General features: G+C 50.9%; 1 protein-coding gene across 2 annotated transcripts in view; it reads left to right on the forward strand.

The window, feature by feature from the left end:
* The window catches only part of LOC113815096 (ataxin-1-like), a 228,853-nt gene that overhangs the window by 194,163 nt on the left and 17,190 nt on the right, over positions 1–17,500 (forward strand). For both annotated transcript variants that reach the window (XM_070132967.1, XM_070132968.1), the window contains one exon: positions 7,466–8,652. In XM_070132967.1, the coding sequence (XP_069989068.1) occupies positions 7,471–8,652 (1,182 nt within the window). In that variant the 5' untranslated portion in view covers positions 7,466–7,470. The remainder of the gene's footprint in view (positions 1–7,465; positions 8,653–17,500) is intronic.

A 17,500-nucleotide genomic window follows, 5' to 3' on the forward strand; every position in this document is an offset into this window, starting at 1 on the left:
GAGAAACGGACGGGGGAAGAAGGGAAGGAGAGAAAGAGATAGAGAAGAAGAAGAAGAGAAAGAAAGGATGGAGAAGGGAAAGAAGGAGAAGAGAGAGAAAGGAGAGATAGAAAAGAAGATAAGAGAAGGGAAAAAAGGGGATGGAGAAAAAAGAGAGAAAGAGATAGAGAAGAAGAGAAGGAAAAGAAGGAGATGAGAAATAAGAAGGAGAGAGAGAAAGAATATCGAAGGAAAATAGAGAGAGAAAAGAGATGAGAAAAAAAGAAAACGGGAAGAAAATAAGATCATAGAGAAAGAAAAAGAAAAGAGAAGAGAGGAGAAGAAGAAGAGAGAGGTACGACTCAGCCCCCTCCCCACCTCCTCCTCGCCCCCTCCTCCCCCTTTTCCCCCGTCCCCCTCCCTCTGCCCCCCTTCCCCTCCTCTTCCCTGTCTCCACTCTGCCCCCCTCCCTCCTCCTCCTCGTCCCCCCTCCTTCTTCCCCCCCCTCATGAGTAATGCTGACCCCTTGACATCTGCTGACCACTTAACGGTCTGCTCTGGCCTGGTCCCTTGCCTCGGTCTCGCCCCCGGTGCATTGTGGGAGTCTGGCAGTGTGAGTTCAATTTTCTGAAGAGTTTTGTTGTATTTCATTAGACTATTTTATATTTTATTTATTTATCTGTTTATCTTCTCCGTTTGTTCTGCGTTTTTATTTATCTTTTTTAATATATTCATATATACTGGTTCTTTATTTATTTTTTATCTATTTATCTATTCTGCTTCTTTATTTATTTATTTTTTGTCTATTCACATCTGTTCTGCTTCTTTATTTATCTTTGTTATCTTTTCATCTATTCTGCTTCTTTATCTTTTTATCTATTCATATATTCTGCTTCCTTTGTTCATATATCTATGTATATGTCTGTTTATCTGCTTCATCGTCTACAGATCTATTCATCTATTTATTTTTCCATCCACTTATTTATTGATCTGTTTATTCTCTTATTTGTCTATCTACTTACTTTTTGTTTTTATTTTTCTCTTATATTTATCTTTTTTTTGGGGGGGGATTGGTTTGGTTTTCCTTTTCCTCCTCATTTTCATATTCCTCTTGCTCCTAAGTCTTCCTAACTCTCATCTCTCTTCCCTTCCTACTCTTTATCTTCCTTCATGCCTATTCCTCATCTTCCTGATCTTCATCTTCTTCTTCCTTCTTCATGTTTCTTTGAGTAACTTCGCTTCCTCATGTTCCTCCGATTAACTTCACTTCCTCATGTTCCTCCTCCTCATATTCCTCCGTCTTTTTCCTCATTCTTTTCATTTTCCTCACCTCCGTTCTCTCCCTTATTCCTTGTCCTCCTCTTCTTCCTCGACTTCATCGTGCTTCATGCTATTCCTTATTTTCCTCAGACTCCTCTTCTCTCGTTATTTTCTTCCTTCCTATCCTCATCTTCTTCATCCTCTTCTTCCTATCTGGTCTTCCTCCTTCCTGTTCCTTCCTTTGCTCTTCTTTATGTTCATTTCTCCTTTTCCTCGCCCTCCTTCCTCTTCCTCGCTTTCTCTATCTTCCTTCTCCTCGTATTTTCCCTCCCATTCTCCTTTCATTTCCCTCTTTATCTTCATTCTTAGTCTTTCTCTCTTTCTTCATTCACCTCCTCCTCCTCCTCCTTCTTTATCCCCCTCCCTCCTCTTCCTCGTCCTCATCCTCTGTTTCCTCCTCCTCCTCGGCTCTCATTATCTGCCTTATCTCTCTTCCCCACTTTCTTCATCTTCCTCCTCATCTTATTCCTTAATTTCTTCATCTTCCTTCTCTTCCTCGCTTTCTTCATTTCCTCCTCATCCTCCTCTTCCTCACTTTCTTCATATTCCTACTCCTCATTTTCCTCGCTTTCTTCATTTTCCTACTCCTCTTCTTCCTCTCTTTCTTCATATTCCTCCATTTCCTCTTCCTCGCTTCCTTTATCATCATCATCCTCTTCCTCTCTTTCTTCATATTCCCCCTTCTCCTCTTCCTCGCTTCCTTTATCATCTTCCTCCTCCTCCTCTTCCTCTCTTTCTTCATATTCCTCCCTCTCCTCTTCCTCGCTTCCTTTATCATCTTCCTCCTCCTCTTCCTCTCTTTCTTCATGTTCTCCTCCTCTTCCAAGGCTGAAACCTCCAAGGCTATCACCATTTTTCTTTCGCCTTTTCCTCTTCTCTTCTCCCCTTTATCCACAATCGCCTCCTCACGCCCATCCATCAGCGCCACACGCCCACGAGCCCCTTTCACAGGCCGCCCACCTCATAGGTCTTTTACCTGAGTTCCTGGATATATTTTTGCTTCGGAAAATAAAGAGATGACGGTTTTATCGGATGTGCGTGCATGTCTGGGGGCTTTTTGGAGGGAGGGGAAAATGTTTGGGGGTGTGTGGGGGGGAGGGTTTTTTGTGTGTGTGTGTGTAGGGGGGGGGGTGTGTGTGTGTGTGTGTAGGGGGGAGGTGTGTGTGTTTTGGGTTTTGTGTGTGTGTGTTTTTGTGTGTGTGTGTGTGTGTGTGTGTGTGTGTGTGTGTGTGTGTGTGTGTGTGTGTGTGTGTGTGTGTGTGTGCCCTGATCAATGCCCCCTTTCCCCGTATGAAAAGAAAGGAATACCCCGATTCCTTTTTGCCCCCTTTGTCTCCTTAAAAGGGGTCGAGGAAGAAAAGAAAAGGAAAAAAAGGGGGGAGGAGGAGGGGAAGGAGGAGGAGGGAGGAAGGAGGAGGGGAGGAGGAGGGGAAGGGGGAAAAGGGGGGGGAGGGGGGGAAGAGGAGGAGGAGGAGGGAGGGGGAAGAGGAGGAGGAGGAGAGGGAAGGGAAGGGAGGGGAAGAGGAGGGGAAAAAGGGGGAGGGGAGGAGGAGGAGGAGGGGGAGGAGGAAAGGAGGAGGAAGAGGAGGAGGAGGGGGAGGGGAGGAGGAGGAGGGGGGAGGAGGAGGAGGAGGAGGAGGAGGAGGGAGGGAGGAGGGGAGGAGGAAGGAGGAGGGAGGAGGGGAGGAGGGAAGGGGGGGAAGGGAGGGGAGGAGAAGGAGGAGGAGGAGGGGAAGAAGGAGGAGGAGGAGGAGGAGGAGGAGGAAGAGGGGGGAGGAGGAAGAGGAGGAGGAGGAAGAGGGGGGAAGGGGAGGAGGAGGAGGAGGAGAAGGAGGGGGGAGGAGGAGGAGGAGGAGGAGGAGGAGGAGGGGGAGGAGGATGGTGGTGGGGAAGGGAGGTCCTTGGGAGGTATCTGGAGAAAGAAAAAAATAAATAAAGAAACAGAATGACGAAAAGGAAAAAGAAAATAAAGAAACAGAAAAGACAAAGATAGATTAAAAAGGCAGAAAGATGGAAAGTTAAAGGGTGGGGGGCTGAGGGGGGGGGGGGAGGGGGAACCGAGGATAAGGGGGGGGCCGGAGGATCAAGGGGGGGGGGGTCCGGAGGAAAAAAATGAGGAAAAAGGGGGGGAGGAGGCGGGGAGCAGATTTTTGGATGACGTCCCGATTCGGTTTTTTTAATCAAAAAGTTACCGGGGAGACAGGCGAGAAGGGGGTCGCGAGGATTTTTTAAAGTTTTGAAAGTTGTTGGGAGTTAAGTTGGGGTTTACGGGGGAAGGAAGTGAGGGGAAGGTGAAGGAAAGGGAAAAAGGGGGGAAGAAATAAGGGGGGGGAGGATGAAGGAGAAGGAAGGGGGGGGAGGAAGGGATAAGGAAAGGGAAGTGGGGGGAAGGGAAAGGGGGGAAGGGGGGGAATGAAGGAAGGGGGGGAAGGGGGGTAAGGAAAAAGGGGAGGGAGAAGGAAGGAAAGGAAAGAAGGGGGAAGAAATGAAGGGGAGGATGAAGGAAAGGAAGGGGGGGGAGGAAGGGAGGAAGGAAAGGGAAGGGGGGGGAAAGGGGGGGAAGGGGGGAAGGAAGGAAAAAGGGGGGAAGGGGTGAAGGAAAAAGGAAGGGGGGGAGGAAGGGGGAAAAAGAAAAGGAAGGGAGGGAAAGGGGGGGAAGTTAGAGGAGAAAAGGATGAAGGAAAAGGAAGTGAAGGGAGGAAGGGATGAAAATAAAGGAAGGGGGGGAAAAAGGGAAAAAAAGAAGGAAAGGGGGGGAAAAAGGGGTAAGGAAAAGGAAACCCCAGGAGAAGGGGGGAAGGGTGAAGGGGGAGAGGAGGAAAAGGGGGGAAGGCTTGGGTATTGGAGGGGTGTGTGATGGGTCGGGGGGGTTTCTCCGAGGGGTTTCATATAGACCCAGAGATTAATTTTTTGTTTTATTTGATCTCTTCTGTTTCCCTTTTTCTCTCCTCGGGGTTTTTTTTTTTCTTTCTTTCTTTCTTCTCTTCTGTTTTTTTTTTCTTTTTTTTTTTTTTTTTTTTTTTTTTGTTTTTTCTGCTTCTTTTTTTGGTGTACTCTTCTTCTTTTCTTTTTTTTTTTTTTTTCTTCTTTTTTTATTTTATCTTTTTTTTTTTTCCTTTTTTTTTTTTTTTTTCTTTTTTTCCCCCCCAAACCCCTTCCCTCCTTCCTTTTCTTTCTTTCCTCCTCCTCCCTTTCATCCTCTCTCCTCCTCTCTAATCTTCCTCTCCCTCCTCCCCCTTCCCACTATCCTCCTCCTCCTCCCTCCTCCCCTTTCTCCACCCCCCTCCTCCTTCCCCCTTCCCCCCCCTCCTCCTTCCCCCTTCTCCTTATCATCCTCCTCCCCCTCCCCTTCCTCCTCCTCCTTCCTCCTCCCCCCACCACCTTGCTCCTCCCTCCCTCCCCCCTTTTTCCCCCCCCCCCCCCTCCCCCCCTCCCTCCTCCCCCCCTCCTCCCCCCCTTCCCCCCTCCTCCTCCCCACCACCCTTCTCACTCCACCTTGCCACAGGAGCTCGACACAAGATCCAGCCAAGGAGCCCGAAGGGTTGGGAAGAACAACAAACACAAGACGAACGACAATAAACTTACCTGGCGTCGCTCCTATCTCTTGGGTGGGTGGGGGAGGGGCGACGGGGTGGGGGTGTAGGTGGGGGGAGGGGCGATGGAGGGGTGTAGGTGGTAGGTGGGGTAGTAGGGGGAGGGAGGTAAAGGAGGAGGGAGAGGCGAAGGAGGGGTAGGAGGGGGAGGGAGTTAAAAAGAGGGAAAAAGAGGGAAAGGGGATGGCAAAAGGGGGGAAGAAGGGGAAAGGGGGGTGAAGGAGAGAAAGGAATGGGAGATGGGGAGAAGGATAAGGGGAGGATTGGTAGATGGGGAGGGGGCTGGTAAGGAAAGGAGACAGGGGGAAAGAGAGAATGAGCTGATAACAGGAGAAAGTGGGTGATAAGAAGGTCGGCAAGGTGAAATGAAGGACCCGTGGGAGAGAGAGGAAGGAGCGGATGAAAAGGGGGAAGAAAATAGTAAGAGGGAGGGAAGGAGAGGGGGAGGGGGGGAGGAGGAAGGGGAGGAGAGAGAGAGGGAGGTAAGGAGGGAAAGGGGTAAGGAGGGAGAGAGGGAGGGAGGGGAGAAGGGAAAGGGGGGGAGAGAGAGAAGGAGGGGAGAGAGAAGGAGGCGAAAGAGAGAAGGAAGGAGGGAGGAGAGAGAGAGAGAGAGAAAGAGAGAGAGAGAGAGAGAGAGAGAGAGAGAGAGAGAGAGAGAGGGGGAGAGAGAGAGAGAGAGAGAGGGAGGGAGGGGAGAGAGAGAGAGAGAGAGAGAGAGAGAGAGAGAGAGAGAGAGAAGAGAGAGAGAGAGAGAGAGAGAAAGAGAGAGAGAGAGAGAGAGAGAGAGAGAGAGAGAGAGAGAGAGAGAGAGAGAGAGAGAGAGAGAGAGAAGAGGGGAGGGAAGAAAGAGATAAAATAGAGAAAGAAATGAAGAAATTGGTAGGGAAACAGAGAACGAGAGTAAGCAACAGAGATAATGACAATAAGAAAGAAACAGAAAGAGAATAAGAAAGAGAAAAAGAATAAGAAAATGAAAGAGAAAAGGAGAAGAAGAAAGAGCAAAAAGAGAAAAAGACCAAGAAAAAAAAAAAGAAAAAAGAGACCAAAAAGAATATCAAACAGGAAAACGAACACAAAAAAAGAGTGTCTTGAGTCAAACGAAAATAGACGATAAAATCCTTCACGAAAGACGATTTGCTGAAGCACGGAAATTCCGAAAGCCAAAAGGAGAAAGCAAGAGCAGGAATAAAAAGGCAAAGTTGGAGAGGCCGACTCAGCTAAAATTTCGGCAAACACAATTACTTATTTTGTGCCGAATTTTCACCCAAATTCATTAACCATCGAGATGTTTGACAAGATTGTTAATGTAATTTGTCATTATTAATGTGGTCGTGAATATGATACTCTTTATTTTTAATGTTGTGTCCGTTGTTATTATCATTGATGTTGTTTATTATTGTTGTTGTTATAAATGTGATTTTTATTTTTGATGTTTTTATTATCAAAGTTATTTATCATTTTTATTATTATAAATGTGATTTTTTTTATTAAAGTTTTCTTATTATCAAAGTCATCTATCATTATTATAAATTGATTTTTCTTATTTGTGTTTTTATTATCAATGTTATTTTTATTGATATTATTATTTTTATCATTATTATTATTATCTATCAGTAATGTTATTCTCTATTATTAATATTCTTTGATATTGATTTGATTCCTAATTATCAATAGTTTGTCCCGAACGTTCATTCAAGGAGCAGCTTAACAAACCAAACCGTAGCATCTTATAAGTAATCTGCCAGATAAGTAAGGAAGTTGACACTAACATTCTGTGTTGATACTTGTATTTCTTCCGACCTCCACAACATCCGGGTATTCCATTTTTTATCTTACTGTTGTTGTTATTGTTTTCGGCTTGCTTGAAAATTCAGGAAAAAAGTGAAGAGGGGAAATGTTTTCGAGGGCGTGTTCCTTGGCCTCTCCTTTAAGGGGTGGGGTGGAGGGGGGGGGGGCATGTGGTTTCTTTTCCGGGTGGAGGAAAACTAGCACAGGTAGTTGGGCGGGGCCTGGCAGCGAGGAGGGGAGCGCACGGGGAGTAGGCTTTGGAAATAATGTACAGTTATATACATGTGTGTGTGTATCCACGTACACACACACACACACACACACACACACACACACACACACACACACACACACACACACACACACACACACACACACACACACACACATATATATATATATATATATATATATATATATATATATATATATATATATATATATTTATATATATGTTTTTTTTGTGTGTGTGTATATATATATAATATATATATATATATATATATATATATATATATATTATTATTGTATATGATATGTATATGTATACATTGTATTTTGATAAATTATGAAAGCAAGGAATGACAGGTAAGGTACTTTGCGCAAGTAAGCGCCTGGTGCCACGTGCCAGGGACGCCCGCCCTGGCGACGGGCAGGAGGTTCCTCCGTCTCTCCGGCGGCGACTTTCCCTCGCTCGCCCCCGAGGCTCTCCTCCGGCGTCCGAGGGGAGTCCCGCAGGAGTCCTGTCGCGTCCCGCCCACTGACTCGTTTCTCTCTCGTTCCAGGAGGCATGATTGTGACGCCCACCTACAGCCGCGAGATGGGCGAGGGCGGCCGTCTGCTACCCGCCGCCCGCGTCCCGACCCTGGGCCTGCCAGACCCGAACCCCGCGCCCACGTACAAGTCGGACGTGGCCGTGTACAAGGCGGGCATGGGCGTCGCCGGGGCCTACGACCACAACAAGAACAGTCTGAGCGAGAAGGAGGGCAGCTCCGGCGGGGCGCTCGGGCCGCACGCGCACGCGCACCACCTGCAGCCCTTCACGGCGCCCTGGCTGGCCGAGGTCGCCCACATCACGCCCGCGCGCCCCAGCGACCACCTGCCCTACCCGCAGCCCCCCGCCCCCTCCCTGCCCGACTACTACCCGCACTACCCCAGCCTGGCGCACCGCCCCGCGGGCTACTACCCGCACCCGTTCCTGCCCCCCGCCGCCGCCGGCCACTTCCTGCGCGACTACCCCCGCCACGCGCCCCGCCCCTACCCCCCGCTGGACCCGCGGCCGCCCCTCGAGAGGCCCACGCCCGTGTCGGCGGCGCCGCCCCTCATGCGGCCCCTGGCGCCGCCGCCCCTGCGCGGACTCCACCCTGACCCCAGGGACCCCAGGGACCTCAGGGACGTGCCGCCGCCGCCCGGGAAGATGCGGCCGCGGCCGCCGGACCTGACGCTGCCCGTGAGCCCCGGCGTGCCCCCGGGGGAGCCCTCCCCGCGGGGCCCGCACGGGGAGCCGAGCCCCAAGCGCCGCGCGGGCGCCTCCGCCTTCCCGATGCCGGCGCCGAGGTCCCCGCGCGCCGGCCACAGGGGGCACTCGGCCCTGGCGGTGTCGGGCCCTCCGGTGCCGGGGGCGGGGCCCCCTCCGTCCGCGCCGCCGCCCGCGCCGGGCCCTCCGCTGCCGCGCCCTCCCGCATCGGGGCCCGTCGCCTCGGCCTCAGCGTCCGCCGCCCCCGCCGCGACGCCGCCCGAAGAGCCGCGCCCCGCCTCGCCCTACCACGCCCACTTCGCCCGCGGCGCCCTCGTCACGGTGGGCACGACGGTGCGGCGCGTCGAGGAGCTCGAGACCAAGGACTTCCTGGAGGCGGCGCGCGCGGCGGACGACCTCAAGCTGGACCCGTCGACGGTGGCCGCCATCTGCAGCAGCCCCAGCCGGCCTGGCACCTCCACCATCACCTTCACCTTCCCCTCCAGGAACACGCAGGTGAGCGCCCTCTCTCTCTTTCTTTCTCTCTCTCTCTCTCTTTCTCTCTCTCTTTCTCTCTCTCTCTCCCTCTCTCTCTCTCTCTCTCTCTCTCTCTCTCTCTCTCTCTCTCTCTCTCTCTCTCTCTCCTCTCTCTCTCTCTCTCTCTCTCTCTCTCTCTCTCTCTCTCTTCCCCCCCTACATTTTCACTGTCACCAAGTCCATATTCTCTTCATGGATATTCTTCCTCTCCCTCCTCCTCCCACCCCCCCCCTTCCCCCACCCTCCCCATGCCCCCCCTCTTCCCCACCTCCCCACCCTCCCCTCATGCCCCCCTCCTCCCTACCCACATGCCCCCCCTCTTCCCCACCTCTCACCCTCCCAATGCCCCCCTCTTCCCCACCCTCCCCCACCCTCCCACATGCCCCTCCTCCTCCCCCAGCCTCCCCCTCATGCCCCTCCTCCTCCCCCACCCTCCCCACCTCTCAGTGAATGCCACCTGGGGATTCCCTCGCAGGTGAGTCTAATAAGCCACCACTTTCACCTCAATCAACTTTCGAGAATGAGAGAGGAAAAGAGGAAGGGGGAGAGGGAGGAATGTAGAGGGGGAGCAGGAGGAAGAGAGAGGGAGGAAAGGAGAGGAAGGGGGGAGGGAGGAAGGGGGACTGGGAGGTAGAGAGAGAGAGAGAGGGAGGGAGGATGGGGGGGGAGGGTACCTGCACTGACCTCTCAAAAATAGTCCTTTCTTTGGCCACATATGCGCTTTTCAGGGCGTCTGTGCACCGGCATTTTACTGATATAACCGATCCTATTCACATTTTGTTCTTCAGACCTGTTAATTGAAGCATTAAGATACACAGATATTCATACCGAGTTATATCAGTTACTAGAATCAATATATCACACCCAACCATGCGATATGATGCAAGTATTAATATCGACAAACAACCTGTCCTTTTTTTCTTTTTTCTTTTTTTACTGATACCGTTAAAAAAAACACACACACCTGCTTAAAAATAGCAATGATGAAAATATGATCATACGAAACATAACATCTACATTAATCCATTTGTCTCAATTCATATGGGAAAATCAGTCTCATCCGCGGCAAACATTTATCCACATGTATTAATAATGGTGTACGGTTTCCACGCCTCCCTCCCTCCCTCCCTCCCTCCCTCCCTCCCTCCCTCCCTCTGTGTCTCCCTCCCTCTCTCTCTCTTGTCTCCCTCGCCCTTCTTCTTTCCTTCCCTCCCTTCCCCTTTTTCTCCTTTTTTTCCCTTTTCCCCCCCTTCCCTTCCTCTCCCTCCCTCCGTCCTCCCTTCCCCCCTTCCCATCCCTCCCTTTCTCCTTCCCTCTCTCTCTTTTTTCCCTTTCCCTCCCTTCCCTCCCCCCCTCCCTCTTTCTCCTTCCCTCCCTTCCCCCCTCCTTCTTTCCCTCCTCCCTCCCTCCTTCCTCCTTCTCCCCCTCTTTCTTCTTTCCCTCTCCCTCCCTCCCCCTTTCCCTCCTTCCCTCCCTTCTTTCTCCTCCTCCCTCCCAAACCCTTCCCCTCCTTCCCCCCTTTTCTTTCTCCCTTCCCTCCTCTCTTCCTCCTTCCCCCTCCTCCCTTCCCCCCTCGCTCCTTCCCTCCCTCCCTCCCTCCCTCCCTCCCCCCCCCCCTTCCCTCTCCCCCCCTCTGTTTCCCCTCCCCCTCCTCCCTAAACTCTCCCCCTCCCTTCCACCCTCTTTCCCCCTCCCCCCTTTCCCTCCTCCCTCCCTCCCCCCCTTTCCCTTCCCTCTCCCTCCCTTCCCCTGTCTCCCTCCCTCCCTCCCTAAAACCTCCCTCTCCTTCCCAAACCCTCTTTCTTTCCCCCTCTCCCCCCCTCCTCTCCTCCTCCCCCCTTTTCCCCCCCTCCCTCCTTCCCCTCCTCTCCTCCCTCCCCCTTTCCCCTCCTTCCCCCCTTTTCCCTTCCCTTCCCTTCCTCCCCTCCCTTCCCTCTTCCCCCCTTTCCCTCCCCCCTTTTTCCCTCCTTCCTCCCTCTCCCTCCTCCCTTCCCTCCCTCCTCCTCCTCTTCCTCCTCCCTTCTCTCCCTCTGTGTCTCCCTCCCTCCTCCCTCTCCCTCCCCCCTCCCTCCCTCCCCTCCCTCCCTCCCCCCCCCCTGCCCCCCTCCGTTCCACCCTCTTTCCCTCTCCCTCCCTCCCTCCCCTTCCCTCCCTCCTCCTCCCTCCCTCCCCCCTTTCCCTCCCCTCCCTCCCTCTCCCTCCCTCCCTCCCTCCCCTCCCTTTCCCTCTCCCCTCCCTCCCTCCCTCTCTCCCTCCCTCCTCCCTCCCTCTCCCTCCCCCCTCCTTCCCTCCCTCCTCCCCCCCCTCTCCCCCCTCCTTCCCCCCTCCCTCCCTCTCCTCCCTCCAATTTCATGATTCTTGACATTCGCGCCCTTCGTTCTGCCTCCATTTTCTTCCCCGGCTCATATAGGGTGCGAACTCTATGCCCTTTTATGGGGTGTCTTTAAAAGTTATATGTGGGATTTTTATTTCTGTGTTGTTTTGGATTTGGTTGGTTTGCTCTTTTTTTTTTTTTTTTTTTTGTCGTTTATGGTGTTTGAGTGTCTCTGTCTCTAACTCTCTTTCTTTTTTTCTTTCTTTCTTTTTTCTTTCTCTCCCCTCTCTTCTCTCTCTCTCTCTCTCTCTCTCTCTCTCTCTCTCTCTCTCTCTCTCTCTCTCTCTCTCTCTCTCTTTCTCTTCTTCTTTTTCTCTTTCTTTTCTTTCTCTTCTTTTTCTTTTTTCTCCCTCTCTCCTTCCCTTTCTCCTTCTTCCTTTCTCCCTCCCCCTCCTCCTCCCTCCCTCCCTCCTCCCTCCCTCCCTCCCTCCTTCCCTCCCTCCCTCCCTCCCTCCCTCCCTCCCCTTCCCTCTCACTCCTCTCTCTCTCTCTCTCTCTCTCTCTCTCTCTCTCTCTCTCTCTCTCTCTCTCTCTCTCTCTCTCTCTCTCTCTCTCTCTCTCTCTCTCTCTCTCTCTTCTCTCTCCCTCCCCCTCCCTCCCTCCCTCCCTCCCTCCCTCCCTCCCTCTCTCTCTCTCTCTCTCTCTCTCTCTCTCTCTCTCTCTCTCTCTCTCTCTCTCTCTCTCTCTCTCTCTCTCTCTCTCTCTCTCTCTCTCTCTCTCTCTCTCTCTCCCTCTCCCTCTCCCTCCCTCCCTCCCTCCCTCTCTCTCTCATACATTCCCATCTGACGCACCATTTTTTAACGCGATATTTCACCTAAACCTTTGACAACAGAAGCTTCGAGTCATGAATTCATTTAGCCTCTTTGTCCCCGTTTCTTTCTTGTGGTTTCTTAATTGTCTGGGTTTCTTTTTTTTTTGTCTCGGTTTCTTGCTTGTCGTGGTTGATTGTTGGGATTTCTGTCTTATCGTGTTTTTTTGTTTGTCGTGGTTTCTTATTTGTCTTGGTTTCTTGCTCATCTTAGTTTCTTTCTTGTCGTGGTTTCCTTTTTTGTGTCGGTTTCTTGTTTTTCGTGGTTTCTTACTCGGCGTGGTTTCTCACTTGTCGTGGTTTCATAGTTATCATGGTTTCTTGTTTTTCGTAGTTTCTTTCCTGTTGTGGTTTCTTGTTTTTCGTGGTTTCTTACTCGTCGTGGTTTCTAGGTTCCTGTGGTTTCATATTTATCGTGGTTCCTTGTTTATCGTGGATTCTTGCTCACTCCCTCCCTCCCTGATTTCTTGTTATCATGGTTTCTTGTTATCGTGGTTTCTAGTTCGTCGTGGTTTCTAGGTTCCCGTTGTTCCTTGTTTATTGAGGTTTCTTGTTATCGTGGTTTCTTGCTCCTTCCCTCCCTCCCTGATTTCTTGTTATCGTGGTTTCTTGCTCCTTCCTTCCCTCCCTGATTTCTTGTTATCGTGGTTTCTTGCTCCTTCCTTCCCTCCCTGATTTCTTGTTATCGTGGTTTCTTGCTCCTTCCCTCCCTCCCTGATTTCTTGTTATCGTGGTTTCTTGCTCCTTCCCTCCCTCCCTGATTTCTTGTTATCGTGGTTTCTTGCTCCTTCCCTTCCTCTCTGATTTCTTGTTATCGTGGTTTCTTGCTCCTTCCCTCCCTCCCTGATTTCTTGTTATCGTGGTTTCTTGCTCCTTCCCTCCCTCCTTGATTTCTTGTTATCGTGGTTTCTTGCTCCTTCCCTCCCTCCCTGATTTCTTGTTATCGTGGTTTCTTGCTCTTTCCCTCCCTCCCTGATTTCTTGTTATCGTGGTTTCTTGCTCCTTCCCCCCCTCCCTGATTTCTTGTTATCGTGGTTTCTTGCTCCTTCCCCCCCTCCCTGATTTCTTGTTATCGTGGTTTCTTGCTCCTTCCTTCCCTCCCTGATTTCTTGTTATCGTGGTTTCTTGCTCCTTCCTTCCCTCCCTGATTTCTTGTTATCGTGGTTTCTTGCTCTTTCCCTCCCTCCCTGATTTCTTGTTATCGTGGTTTCTTGCTCCTTCCTTCCCTCCCTGATTTCTTGTTATCGTGGTTTCTTGCTCCTTCCCTCCCTCCTTGATTTCTTGTTATCGTGGTTTCTTGCTCCTTCCTTCCCTCCCTGATTTCTTGTTATCGTGGTTTCTTGCTCCTTCCTTCCCTCCCTGATTTCTTGTTATCGTGGTTTCTTGCTCCTTCCCTCCCTCCTTGATTTCTTGTTATCGTGGTTTCATGCTCCTTCCCTCCCTCCTTGATTTCTTGTTATCGTGGTTTCTTGCTCCTTCCCTCCCTCCTTGATTTCTTGTTATCGTGGTTTCTTGCTCCTTCCTTCCCTCCCTGATTTCTTGTTATCGTGGTTTCTTGCTCCTTCCTTCCCTCCCTGATTTCTTGTTATCGTGGTTTCTTGCTCCTTCCTTCCCTCCCTGATTTCTTGTTATCGTGGTTTCTTGCTCCTTCCCTCCCTCCCTGATTTCTTGTTATCGTGGTTTCTTGCTCCTTCCCTCCCTCCCTGATTTCTTGTTATCGTGGTTTCTTGCTCCTTCCTTCCCTCCCTGATTTCTTGTTATCGTGGTTTCTTGCTCCTTCCCTTCCTCCCTGATTTCTTGTTATCGTGGTTTCTTGCTCCTTCCCTCCCTCCCTGATTTCTTGTTATCGTGGTTTCTTGCTCCTTCCTTCCCTCCCTGATTTCTTGTTATCGTGGTTTCTTGCTCCTTCCTTCCCTCCCTGATTTCTTGTTATCGTGGTTTCTTGCTCTTTCCCTCCCTCCCTGATTTCTTGTTATCGTGGTTTCTTGCTCCTTCCTTCCCTCCCTGATTTCTTGTTATCGTGGTTTCTTGCTCCTTCCTTCCCTCCCTGATTTCTTGTTATCGTGGTTTCTTGCTCCTTCCTTCCCTCCCTGATTTCTTGTTATCGTGGTTTCTTGCTCTTTCCCTCCCTCCCTGATTTCTTGTTATCGTGGTTTCTTGCTCCTTCCTTCCCTCCCTGATTTCTTGTTATCGTGGTTTCTAGGTTCCCGTGGTTCCTCGTTTATCGCGGTTTCTTCCTCGCCGTGGTCTCTCGGCCGAGCGTCCCTGAGAGGTGTCCTGCGAATGCAGCGTTGACAGCCCCTCATTCGCCTCGTAATCCTGTTCCTGTCTGACCCCCCCCCCCCTCTCGGCCTCGTCCCGCTGCGTACGTGACTCATTCTTAACATTTCCCTTTGTAAACCGCGTGTCCCCGCCCCCTCCCTCCTCATCCCTCCACCCCCCTCCCCCCTTCTTCTTCTTCTTTTCCCCGCCCCCTCCCTCTTCATCCCTCCACCCCCCTCTCCCTTTCTTCTTCTTCTTTTCCCCGCCCCCTCTCTCTTCATCCCTCCCCCTCCCCCCCTTCTTCTTCTTTTTTTCCCCGCCCCCTCTCTCTTCATCCCTCCCCCCCCCTTCTTCTTCTTTTCCCCGCCCCTTCTCTCTTCATCCCTCCCCCTCCCCCCTTCTTCTTCTTCTTTTTCCTCTGTTCCTTCGCTTCTTTCGTTTCCTTGCTTGTCTTCGTTCAATTTCCTTCCCTTCCTGTGTTTCTTCCCCTTCTTTCTTCCTCTGTTTCTTCCTCTCCTTTCATCCTCTGTTTCTTTCCCTCCTTCCCATCCTAGTTTGCTTGTCTTCCTTTACTTTCCTCCCTTCCTCCATCCCCCTCTCCCTCCCTTCCTTCCCTCCCTTTTTTTTCTTCTTTTCCGTCCTTTTCCTCACTCCCTCCCTACTTCCTCTGTTCCTTCCCCTCCTTCCCTCCCTTTCCTCCCTTCCTTCCCCTCCCTCTATTCCTTCCGTTCTCTTTCTTCCCTCCCCTTCTTTATTCTCTCCTTTCCCTCCTCATTCGCCCCCTCTTTCACTCCTCCCCCACTTCCCTCCTTTCTCTCGATTCTCTTCCTTCTCCCTTTTTTCTCTCCTCCTGCTCCTTCTTCCTATTCCTTTACTATTCCCTCCTTCCTTCTCTCCATCCTCATCCTTCTCCCCTTCTTCGTCTCCCTTGTTTCTTGACCGGCTCTTTGTCATGTCTCACGTTTTCCTTCAATCTCAATTCTTCTCAATCCTCCTGTTCTCTCTCTTTCTACTTTTCATTCTCGTTCCTTCTCCGATTTGTCTATTACTTCTGTTTCTTTTTTTCCATTTTATGCCTCATCTTCGTTTTCTTCATACTATTATTATCATTATTATTATTATTGTTATTATTATTATTATTATTATCATTATCATTATTATCATTCTACATCCTCCTCCTCCTCTTATTATCCTTCTTCCACCTCCTCTTCCTACTTCGTCTTCTTCTTATGTCCACGCTTTTTTCTCTCTCTTCCTCCCATCTATTTTTACATCTCCTCCTTTCTCCCCTCTTTCACCCCTCCTTCTCTCCGTCCCTTTATCACTATTTCCTCTTCCTTTTTTCATTATTGTCCCTCTTCCCCCCCCCCCCCCCCCGACTTCCGCCTCCACCCACTCCCCGGCAAAGAACATCCGGCAAATACTCATAAACTCACAATATTCCTTCGTTGTCTCTCCTTTCTCCTCCGTCGTCCCTCCTATTCCTCATAATCTTCCTCATCCTCACTTTTCTCGTTATCTGCCTCCTCTTTTTCTCTGTTGTCTCCCATGTCATTTCCTCCTATTTTTCTTGACTCTCCTTTCTCCTCCTTCGTTCCTCCTCCTCATTATCTTCCTCATCCTCACTTTTCTCGTAATCTGCCTCCTTAATTTTTCCTTTGTCTCCCATATCATTTCCTCCGATTTTTTCTTCTCGTCATTTTTCTTTCTTTATTTATTGTTCTTTTCTTCACGTTGTTCGCTCCTACTCTTCCTCATGGTCTTGCTCTTCCTCCACGCTCCGTATTGCCCTTCCTCATATTCCTGATCTTCCTCAATCTTCCTTCTATTCTTTCATTCTTTCTTCCTTTCCCCTCTTCCTCTTTCGCTTCAGCTTCTTTCTTCCTTTCCCTTCTTCCTCTTTCGCTTCGTCCTCGACACATGGGGAGTAGTTGTAGTCTCACATCCTCTCTCTCTCTCTCCTTCCCATTTCCCCTTTCTTTCAACCTCCTCTTTACTTCCCTTCCCTTTCCCCTTCTTGCCTTTTTTTCTTATCCCCCTGCCTTATTGCCTTCTTCCTTCGCTCCTTCGTCAGTGTCTTACAATTCCTCTTCCCCTTGTCCCATCCCCTTTTACAACCTTCTCCTCCTCTCTTCCCTTTCTCTCGCTCTCTCCATCCCCCTCCCTCCTCCCTCCTCTTCACTCCTCCCTCCACTTCAGCTCCTGCTCTCTCCCTCTCATTCCCTTACTCACCTCCCTCCTCTTCCCTTCCCTCTCCCCCTCTTTCTTCCCTCCCCTCTTTCATCCCTCTCTCTCTTTCCTCCATCTTTCTCTCACGTCCCTTTTCCTCTTATCTCTCCTTCCTCCCCCCTCTCTCTCTCCTCCTTCCCCTCTCTCTCTCCTCCCTCTTCTCTCTCTCTCTCCTCCTTCCCCTCTTTCTTCCCTTTCCCTCTCTCCTCCATCTTTCTCTCACCTCCCTTTTTTCTCTTATCTCCCCTCCTTCCCCCTCTCTATCTCCTCCCTCCCCTCTTTCTTCCCTCCCTCCTTCACTCTCCCCCACTCCTCCAAGAACCTCGTACACCCCCCACCCCCCACCCCCACCCCCCGATGCAGCTGTGGCATCGTCCCTCTTCTTCAGGATCTCACAGGTGGCGCCGTAGGATTCCTTGTCTCGCCTTTGATATCCTGACGAGATAAGTGAAGGGTCTGTTTAGCCGCCATTGCAGAAATGAGGGAGATGAGGGAGGAGGAGAAAGAAATGGGAGGGAGGGAGAGGAGATAAAAAAAATGAGGGAATGATTGGGGTTCACTTTGATTGGTGAGGGGGTGGGGGGAGGTGTTGTGTGTGTGTGTGTGTGTGTGTGTGTGTGTGTGTGTGTGTGTGTGTGTGTGTGCGTGTGTGTGTGTGTGTGTGTGTGTGTGTGTGTGTGTGTGTGTGTGTGTGTGTTTCTCTGTCTATCTATCTATCTGTCTGAGTTCATGTGCGTGCGTGTGTTGGGGATGGGATGGGTGTGTCTGTGTTTGTGCGGATGTTCGTTCGTGTTGTGTGTGTGCCTGCGCTGGGTCTATATTTGTGTTTTTGTCTGTACCTGTTTCTGTGCGTGCATGTGTGTATGTGTGTTGCGTGTGCGTGCGTCCGCCTATGTGCGCATTTATCGTCTATTTTCATGCAGAAATCATGCACGTGTCCCTCAGCGCTCCACCTCTCATGGCTTATCACTTGGCATTAATAGTATACCTCCTGCGCCACTCCCCTTCCGGTACCTGTCCCCGCCTGGAACCCTGAGATAACCCCCTCCCCACCCCTCTCCTTCACACCCCTCCCCCCCTACCCCTTACCCTCTCTTTCGCCTCCCCTTAGCGCCCCTCCCCCTCCCCCCTTTTACATCCTGAGCCCGGCCAAG

This window comes from Penaeus vannamei, chromosome 18 (genome assembly GCF_042767895.1).
Source record: "Penaeus vannamei isolate JL-2024 chromosome 18, ASM4276789v1, whole genome shotgun sequence".
Lineage (NCBI taxonomy): Eukaryota > Metazoa > Arthropoda > Malacostraca > Decapoda > Penaeidae > Penaeus > Penaeus vannamei.